The sequence below is a fragment of the Corylus avellana genome, chromosome ca6, assembly GCF_901000735.1.
Source record: "Corylus avellana chromosome ca6, CavTom2PMs-1.0".
In the NCBI taxonomy this organism is placed as follows: domain Eukaryota; kingdom Viridiplantae; phylum Streptophyta; class Magnoliopsida; order Fagales; family Betulaceae; genus Corylus; species Corylus avellana.
In genome coordinates this window covers 21,935,625-21,945,915 of record NC_081546.1, presented here as the reverse complement: position 1 = coordinate 21,945,915, position 10,291 = coordinate 21,935,625, and the positions used below count along the sequence as shown (strand labels likewise).

Genomic DNA, 10,291 nt, shown 5'->3' with positions numbered 1-10,291 from the left:
TTCTCCGGTCGTTACTCTGCTCAGCCAGGCAGCCTCCACTTTCAAAGCATCAATCTACCAGCCTCCAAGTTTCTCTCTCTGTGAATCTCTTTCATTCTCTCTCTTTCTCTCTTTATCTGTCAATCACTCGCAACCTATTTGTTACAAAAATGTCAAGCACATAATACTTGCCCCGCCCCGCCTAGCCTCACAAAACTTGAGACCCGGCGAATTCTGTTTACAGTAGCTAGATCTCAAGTATGATTTTTAATACCCTTAATATACATGCTGAGTGTCCGAAATGGCTAATACCCGGATTGATCCGAGCCGCGTCCACCCCCACCTCTCTGTTTCTTTTTCTGTCTCCAAAAATTATTTCATTTTTAAAATTACAATTGAATTTAAATTTAATAGAAATGTATTACAAATTTAATAATAATTTTAAAACAAAAACAAAAACAAATCCTTCTACAATTATGATTGATTGTCGAAAAATACAAAAAAATGTGCACGAGAGATGCATATGGTCCCACGATGTGTCATGAAACGTGATGTTTTGCCAACCCACCATATATTTGTCTTATTTTCCTGTCACTTGTTTAATACTAAAATCCATTTTCTCCTTATCCTTTATAAACGCTCACTCTCGCAGCCTCTTCTACACTCTCTCTCTCTTTCTCTCTCTCCCTCTCTCTCTCTCTCCAAAATGAGAGCTCCGTCGACGCCATTGCCTCTTTTCTTGCTCGGCGTTCTTGTCATCCAGTGTGTCGCGCATGCAACGGAGCTCGACGACACGGGTGGGCTGAGCCGGCAGAGCTTTCCGAAGGGCTTCGTGTTCGGAACGGCGACGTCCGCTTATCAGGTGGAAGGGATGGCCGACAAGGATGGTCGCGGGCCCAGCATTTGGGATGCCTTCGTTAAAATCCCCGGTTTAAATCTCCATATTCTACCACTACTTCCCCTCTATTCTTTAATTTTAATATTAATTCCTATTAAAGAGCTTAATTAATTGGAAATGTGATTAAACAGGGATTGTTGCTAAAAATGCGACCGGAGAGGTTTCGGTCGACCAGTATCACCGCTACAAAGTAAGTCGTTTTTGTGTCGCCACATTTTTTTCATTACTCTAACTAAAATAGTAAAATACTTCTTATAGCCTTTTTAAAATCAAATTTTTATTTACCATTTTTTTTTCTTTTTTACCTTTCTAGTTTTACCCCAAACCTAAAATTCTAATTATGACCTTAGCCTTAAGTACTGTGTACACAAAATGAGGTAAAAGTGTGGTGTATCGCATAATTCCAAACCAAAACACTACTGCACATAAAAAATAAGACATGTCTTGCTCCGTCAAACCATCAAAAGGGATGGTTTGACCACTTTTAGAAGTTGGGTTAGAAGTAACCGAACCACTCCTTTAGCAGCCGCATGGAGTGGTTCGGCCATTCCAAACAATTGAACCATGCGGTCCGTATTTCTCTCTCTTATGTGTTATTGCATCATGCATAGACTATTCATTTAAAGCGAAATGAATGACCTAAATTAAATTTATTGCGCAAGATCATCGTAATAATAATGTCGGGTTAAAACTAAAAAGTTGAGATCTCAATCTTTTACTTAAATTTAACATTTTACAATACTGATGTTTCTAAAAAGTAACTCAATCCGCTCGAAACCACATTTCATGAAATAAAGATCATTAGTATGTAGACATATAAAATAAAAATAAAAAATCTTTCAACAAGGGGCGTTTGCATTTGTTTGCTAATTGGGATACTAATTATTTTATTTTTAATTTGAAGTCCTTTACTTAAGACACTAATTATTTTATTTTAATTGGTTTTGGTCATTTATATTCTGAATTTAATATTGTAAGAGTGAAGACTGCCAGACTGGTGAGAAAGTGATGGGTCTAGGCTCTTTAACGTAGCTATCCATATATGACCCCGATGCACTGAACCCTATATGACCCCATGCTTTAACATGCTCTAAATTATTTAAGGGAAACTTGGTTAAAGCCCTCTTGCTTGTTATTACTTTTGCAATGTTTTTATAAAGTTCAATTTCTTTTAATCTGGAGTATTCATCTTTCAATTGTTTGCAATCTCACTCCTTCGTTAATTTTTCCGTTAACTTTTTCCGAAATACCCCTATTTGTTTTAGGAAAAATACTCGTGCCTCAATTTTTGCAAAAACAATTTAAATAATTTTTTCTAAAAAAATAGGGGGTACTTTGGAAATTTTGTTGGGATTTAACGAAAAATCTTATCGAATGGGGATATTGAAAAAATTAAAAGTTTAATACACTAAATTAAGAGGTTTTGAACTTTAAGGAGGACATTTGCAGTGACAATTCAAAGAGGTAAGTGAAGTTTCCATATTATTTAAGCTTTGTTTGGCAAAAGATTTTAAAGAGTGTTTTTGTTTTAATTTATTTAATTGTGATGTGACATAAAAGTGAAAATAGTTTTAAGTATTTTGTAATTTGAGTTATTTGTAAATACTTTTTCTTTTTAGAACACATCCATAGATAATAGAACTGTGGTAAATATATAGCATTGTGATAGCTCCTAAATAAAACTGTCAATTTGCTCAGAAACAAATAAAAAACTGAACTTTGAAACTAATGAGTCTCTGAACAATATTCTTCATCATGGCTATTTCTGCTATAAGGTTAACTTTGAAATTTAATATGTTCTTCTACTGTTACAGGAAGATGTGGATATCATGGCAAAGTTCAACTTTGATGCATACCGGTTCTCCATTTCATGGTCCAGAATTTTCCCAAGTAATTCACCAGCCAGTTTATTTATTGCATCATATATATATATATATATATATATGATATATTAGAATATAAATTAAATGACTAAAGTAATTATTTCCTAACAGCTTAAACTTTTGGGATGAATGATTATTTGACACGATATATGTAAATATTATGTCTTGTCTTGTTAAATCTTCTTCAACTCCTTGTCAATGTAGATGGAAGGGGGAAAGTGAATTGGAAGGGTGTAGCATACTACAATAGGCTGATAAACTACTTGCTCAAGAGAGGTAATTTTAGGGATGACAACTGACAAGTGAAACATATTCTCATCTACCATTTTGCTCAAGATGGATATTATATCTGCATTGTCTTATAACAGTGGCTCTGAATTTTCTGCAGGCATTACTCCATATGCAAATCTATATCATTATGATCTTCCCCTAGCACTTGAGATTAAGTACAAGGGATTATTGAGTGACCAAGTGGTGTAAGTACCCAATAACAATTCTGTTCTTATATTTTCTTATTAGAGCAATGAGATTGAGTGAATCTCTGACAGACAAGATTCCTTAAAAGATTTGGAACTTGATAAATGTCTCAAACCCTATAGGAAAGACTTTGCCGATTATGCGGACTTTTGTTTCAAGATGTTCGGAGACAGAGTAAAGAATTGGATGACATTTAATGAACCTAGAGTTGTGGCTGCTCTTGGGTATGATAACGGGATGTTTGCTCCGGGAAGGTGCTCCAAGGCATATGGAAATTGTACGGCCGGAAATTCTGCGACAGAGCCTTATATTGCTGCCCATCATTTGATTTTATCTCATGCAGCTGCAGTGCAGAGATACCGTCAAAAGTATCAAGTAAGAGTAGCATTTGTTATTTTGTTTTCAGCTGGATGATCTTGTTGTTTTAATTCATTGAAATGCAATTAACTGATAAATAAATTTTCAGGAAAAACAAAAGGGAAGGATTGGAATTCTCTTGGATTTTGTTTGGTATGAACCTCTTACCAGATCAAAGGCTGACAACTATGCAGCTCAAAGAGCAAGAGACTTCCATGTTGGATGGTAAAAATCCTTAAGACCTACATTTATAATAATTCTCATGTTTGATGCATTTGATTAAAATCTTTGGCCCTTATTGATGTAGAAACAACTTATTTTTGATTGGTAAGGAGTTGGGTATAGAACTTATATTTAAGAATATATTGTGCACAATTGTAAAACATTTCCATAAATGAATAGGTAGAATAGGTAGGAGACAAGCAAACTAAATAATAGAAAAATTATTGATATTTCTCTTTTTAATTTTGTTGTGCATACACTTGTGAAGTTTGTGTCCCACATTGAGAAAGTATAAAGAATAAGATTGGTTAATATACCTAAGTGAACCCAAGCCCATTAGCTTGAAGTGGTGTCCTAATATGTATATTAATTTACTCTTATTTGACCTCCCTTGGCGTTGGTGTTTCTCTCCCCAACAAATTTGATTGATTTCCAAGTCAATGTGTGCTTAAGATGATACTCACTACTCAGTTGTCTTTCTTAGAGTGTGTTTTACTTCATGTAGGTTTATTCATCCCATTGTATATGGAGAGTATCCAAGAACAATGCAAGATATTGTTGGGGATAGGCTACCCAGATTCACCAAAGAAGAGGTGAAAATGGTGAAGGGTTCAATGGATTTTGTGGGTATCAATCAATATACTGCTTACTACATGTATGATCCACATCAACCAAAACCAAAAGTTTTGGGATACCAGCAGGACTGGAATGCTGGATTTGCTTGTAAGTTATTCCCCTCTTTCTCTGAAAATAATTATATCCCTCAGTGCTTTTCTTCCTGAACTGTATTTTCTAATGAGTTTGTTTTTTTCCATGAACTTTGCAGATGAAAAGAACAAAGTTGCTATTGGTCCAAGAGTAATTCCAACTCAATCTTGAATATTATTCCATAATTGTGTTCATGCACAACTCAAATTGTTAATTTTGATTTGTGATTAATTGAACATTGCAGGCATATTCTTCTTGGCTCTACAATGTACCCTGGGGTTTGTACAAAGCTTTAACATACATAAAAGAGCATTATGGAAACCCTACTGTGATTTTATCTGAAAATGGTATGAATCAGTACATGTCTTCTTTCTCCTTATTCAATTTAAGCATTTAGCTTTATATAAGAGTTGAAAGAAGCATTTGAAAATCATAAACATTGATTTTTAATTTTGCAGGCATGGATGACCCGGGTAATGTCACACTTCCAAAGGGATTGCATGACACCACAAGAATCAACTTCTACAAGGGCTATTTGACTCAATTGAAGAAGGCCGTTGATGAAGGAGCAAACGTTACCGGCTACTTTGCGTGGTCATTGCTCGACAACTTCGAATGGAGATTAGGCTACACATCAAGGTTCGGAATCGTCTACGTTGATTACAGAAACCTCAAGAGGTATCCAAAGATGTCTGCCCATTGGTTCAAGCGTCTACTTGAGAGAAACAAGCATTAATCACCCATCTATGTTCTCGTTGATTAGAATAGTTGTCTATGCAGTAAAACTATCTACTAACATGGAGCTGATAAGTTCCCTGCTTACTGCTTAGGTTCTTCCCTTTTATTTAGCACTGCACTAATAATGCTCTTATCTGTAATTGTTATCTTGGCTTAACCAATTAAGTCAATAAAGAACCATAAAATTGCAGAGGAATGGCTTTTGATAGCTTCTTGTGGTGCATATATGCAACTCTATACTCACTATGACACATCATGAAATGGTAAAATGAAAATTTTATTTTGTTTTACCTAACGGTGTATATGATGCCACATGATTATGTAAACCGTTAGATGAAACAAAATAAAACCTTGACTATGAAATGACTTTTCTCCATTTCATTATTCTCGCTTTCTAAGCCTATAGAAGAAAAAAACCGCAACGCTTTCTAAGAAAATGGCTCCGCATGTCTTATCTCGACTCATGTGAATTCTTTGGCAAATACTCCCTACTCTACTCCATGAATTTCTGATGGCAATGTTAAAGTAATGATTAAATGATCAAATTTATCTCTTCCTATCCGCTTAAACTTTTAGGACAAGTGATAATTTAACATGATATTAAAGCCAAAGGTCCCGGAATCGAACCTTTATTCCATCAATTCACCACCAATTTAAATAAAATATTCCGCTTGTGTTTATCCTCACCTATTAAAAAAAAAAGTTTGAGCCTACACGTGAGGGAGAATGTGCTAAAGTAATAATTAAAATTATTAAATTTATCTTTTTGCATCAACTTAAACTTTTAAGATAAGTGATATTTTAATAAACAAAAGTAGTCTCTCCGGTGTTGTAGCCTTAAAAAATTTGCTTTCATTTGAAATTGATGTCTACTTCTCTATACATACACCAAAAATATACCAACAATATTTTGTTCACAAACCATTTTAATCCACAATATTCATATGCAGGCATTAATGCATGCAAATATTACTTAATGATTTACATGCTTACATTAATTTATGTGGAGAAACAAATTCCACCAAGCTTTGGAAAAATTTTACATATCACCCCTGATCTTTTATTACTTTTACAATTATATCTTTAAACTTAAAAAAAAAATAAAAAATAAAAAATAAAAAATAAAATTGTATTATCCTTTAGAAGTTTGCAATGCCAACTTTTCGGTATAAATTCACCTCCAAAATATCATTATCCAAAATTTCAAAGTATTTTTGTATTTTATAAACATCTTAAGGGTATTTTAGTAATTTTACTCGTATTGAATTTTCTTTAGCTAAAAGTGTATTTTGGACTGAAAAAATGGTCAGATTTAGCTAAATTAAATTTAGCTATTATTGTGCTTTTTAAGAAAGCTACTGAAAATGCTCACAACAAGGCTAGCCCAATGGCTTTTAGGGCCTTAGGCGAAACTTTTAAATGGAACTTTATTTTTAAAAATATTTAAATATTAATTAAATAATATTTATTTTAATACTATTGTTATTATATTTTTATTTAAAAATCATTATTCTCCCCAAAATACTCTATCTGAATCTTTTGAAAAAAACTAGTCATTTTTTATTATGCTTCTCCCCATTTGATAATTTCCGTATATAATATGTACTAAAAAAATGCTTAGAGTTCTCATCTTTAAGAAAATCTATATTACTATCTTATTGGACCCCTTTCTACTAATAAATCCTTAATTTTGCATCAATATTTTTCTATTGGCCTGGATCATAAATATTTGTAACAATAGAGTTTTTTTTTTTTTTTCCTATTCAAATGAGAAAAGGGATAGAGTTAGATACTATTCAAATATTTGTACCAATATACTTAAATATATCAATAGTATTTTCATTATCTTCTAATTCTTTTTGATGAATTTCTTGTTCATTTACAAGTTTTTCACCTAAATTATCCTCTATATTTTGTTTATTACTAATAACAAATTTATTTAAAGCTCATTTTTTAGATTCAATCAACTTTTCTACTTCTTCTTCTTTTTTCTTTTTTTTCTTTTTTCTTTTTTTTTTTAAGTTTTTCATATCCAGATGCATATTTTTTGGTAGAAATATTTGATTAAAAATATTAAAAAAATTAAACAAACACGATTTATATATATAAAAAAATAGAACAATAAAACTGAGTTGTGGTTTTATTGTTCTATTTTTTCCTGTACAGACAATGAAGCATGTTGTGGGCCTTGTGAGTTGTAGTCGTTGTGTAGTGAAAGCATACTGAGGGCCTCAATATTATAAAAAAAATAAAATTATTTTTTTAAAGCATGTTGAGGGCCTTAAGAAAGCATGTTGAAGGCCTCATTATCATAAACAAATAACATATATATATTTTTAAAACATGTTGAGGGCCTTGTGGGCTTGTGGCCAGAAAGCATGCTAGGACCTCCATATTATAAAAAATATATATTATTATTTTTTTAAAGCACTTGAAGACTTTAAGAAAGCATATTGAAAGCTTTGATATTATAAACAAGTAATAATATTTTTTTTTAAGCATGTTGAAGGTCTTCAATTTTTATGCAATTTTATTTTATTTTATTTTATTTTTGCCTTAGAAAAAAAATAAAAAAATTGAGACTTATAAAATCGGGGCTTTAAGCCCCGGCCTAACTCGCCTAGTGGTTGGGCCGGCCATGGCTCACAGACAGGAGAAGAGAAAACAAGAAGCTAGTAGTTAATTAGTTATTATGTATTTATGTTATCCTAATAATAACTGCTCGTTTATCCAAAACCAAAAACACTGAATACGTTGCTTTTGTAAGTTTGTTGGCTTATAAAATCACCCTCAATCGTTCACTGTCACCACCCACTCTCTCTTTCTCTTTCTCATTCTCTCTCTCTCTGATCTTTTTCTCTCTGTGTTGGGCTTTCAAAATGAGAGCTCCATCTCCTCCATTGCCGGTTTTCTTGCTTAGCGTTCTTCTTCTCATCCTCCAGTGCGTCGCGCATGCAAAGGAGCTCAACGGCACGGGCGGTGGGCTGAGCAGGCAGAGCTTTCCGAAGGGGTTCGTGTTCGGAACGGCGACGTCCGCTTATCAGGTGGAAGGGATGGCCCACAAGGATGGTCGTGGCCCCAGCATTTGGGATGTCTTCGTTAAAATTCCCGGTTAAAACCTCCATATTACCCTCTGTTAATTCTTTAATTTTAATTAGAATTCCAATTAAGTCCCCCCCCAAAAAAGCGCTTAATTAATTATTGGAATGGTTGATTATTGGGAAACAGGGAATATTGCTAACAATGCGACCGGAGATGTGTCGGTGGACCAGTATCACCGCTACAAAGTAAGTCCTTTTTTTTTTCTTTTTTTTTTTTCATTTCTAATGATCACTAATCTTTACGTGTACATCTCCACGTCAGACTGGATTTATAATACTTAAAGTATTTGAGAAATGTTTAAATAGAAATTATTAATTTCAATAATTTGTTGACACTACGTAAGTACACAAATTTAATGATTCATTTGAAAGATGATACGGGAAAAATATAGACAAAATATTGATATCAATCATTTCTCGTGTTTAAATATTTTCACCAAGTTGGCATGATTTATTTATCGTTAGTTTTTTTTTTTTTTTCCTCTCTTTTCAATCTAGGATAGACGGAACATACCAATTCAATGAAAATGTATACAAGATCGACAACATAATCCAAAAAAATAAAAGTATTATACAGGGTGTAACAACTCTAATTTGCACCATTTATTTTACGAGTGATGTCAAACAAATATCTCACAAATATCTCATAAAGCTGACGTGATAAGGTTTAGTAGTCCTTGGATTAGCCCTCGTTGAAAAAAATATATATTCAATAACTATTAGACCTTACCATATCAGCTTTATGGAATGTTTTTGTGATATGTGACATTACTTTTTATTTTAAATGAATGACTAAACACACTAGGACACATAAGAGAGAAAAGTGGCTTATATCACGTGGTTTGTTGAACCACTTTAATGACTAAAGAGGATAGTTTGGCCGCTCCTAATGGCTGGATTGGAAGTAGCCAAATCACTCCTTTGGCCACAAGGGGTAGTTCTATCACCCCTAATGGCCGACCATGGGGTGCAATGTTATCGCCTTATGACCTGTTTATTTCATTTAAAATAAAATGAACGGCCTAAATGAGAATTATTGCACGTACCGTAGGTGTTATACAAGATCTAAATTCCACCATACTAATATCGGGTTATATCAAAAACTAAAAGGTTGTTTAAGCGAGATCTCGATCTTTCGGCTTAGAGTTAACATCTAATTACAACAGGAGTTGTATGACACAAATCTTTAAGGGCACAAACAGCATTTGTGTTTGAGTAAAAATGGTCACTCATTAAATCTTGGCCATCAATTTTTTAACTGTAGATGTGCAGTTATTTTTCTAACTGCATGGAAGCTGGATCCTTACGTTGGATCCTTACGTAGCCATACCATGCATAGTGTTATTTAATACGTTGTTATACGAATGTCATATAATTATGATGATGTGGCAGTGAAAATTAGTTCTTAATGTAGCAACGAAAATAAAAATTGAACTTTGATACTAATGGTTCTTTGAACCATATTAACATTGTAAATGCCATATTCTTCATCATGCCTATTTCTGCTATGAGGGTATCTTTGAAATTTAATATGTTGTTCTTCTGATACAGGAAGATGTGGATATCATGGCAAAGTTCAACTTTGATGCATATCGGTTCTCAATTTCATGGTCCAGAATTTTCCCAAGTAATTCACCACCATCTTATTTATCCCATCATTGCATACAATATATAAAATATTATGTCTTGTCTTATTGAATCTGTCAATGTAGATGGAACTGGGAAAGTGAATTGGAAGGGTGTAGCATACTACAATAGACTGATCAACTACTTGCTCAAGAGAGGTAATTTTAGAGATGAAAAGTAAAACATATTCTCATCTACCATTTTGCTCAAGATGGATATTATATCTGCATTGTGGCTCTGAATTTTCTGCAGGCATTACCCCATATGCAAATCTATATCATTATGATCTTCCCCTAGCACTT

At 33.3% G+C, this 10,291-nt stretch overlaps 2 protein-coding genes across 2 annotated transcripts in view; both read left to right on the top strand.

Annotated features, from left to right (window-relative positions):
- The first annotated feature begins 628 nt into the window (after window positions 1-628).
- LOC132184100 (beta-glucosidase 44-like) lies at window positions 629-5,470 on the top strand. The gene is made up of 11 exons (XM_059597598.1): window positions 629-908; window positions 1,009-1,067; window positions 2,692-2,767; window positions 2,965-3,036; window positions 3,149-3,236; window positions 3,360-3,612; window positions 3,704-3,819; window positions 4,322-4,539; window positions 4,643-4,674; window positions 4,769-4,871; window positions 4,983-5,470. The coding sequence occupies exons 1-11, from the start codon at window positions 686-688 to the stop codon at window positions 5,258-5,260; spliced, it is 1,518 nt and encodes a 505-aa protein (XP_059453581.1). The 5' UTR covers window positions 629-685; the 3' UTR covers window positions 5,261-5,470.
- Window positions 5,471-8,045: 2,575 nt separating this feature from the next.
- Window positions 8,046-10,291, top strand: part of LOC132184075 (beta-glucosidase 44-like) — a gene marked incomplete in the record, with an annotated part of 5,549 nt that continues 3,303 nt past the window's right edge. Inside the window, 1 exon segment of the mRNA XM_059597559.1 lies at window positions 8,046-8,334. Coding sequence (XP_059453542.1) covers window positions 8,142-8,334 — 193 coding nt within the window.

Bases quoted from the DNA above. Each gene is read 5' to 3' on its own strand.
- LOC132184100 (XM_059597598.1), top strand. From the start codon at position 686: ATGAGAGCTCCGTCGACGCCATTGCCTCTTTTCTTGCTCGGCGTTCTT. The intron at 2,768-2,964 runs GTAATTCACCAG...TTGTCAATGTAG, and splicing joins ATGGTCCAGAATTTTCCCAA to ATGGAAGGGGGAAAGTGAAT. The intron at 4,872-4,982 runs GTATGAATCAGT...TTAATTTTGCAG, and splicing joins TGTGATTTTATCTGAAAATG to GCATGGATGACCCGGGTAAT.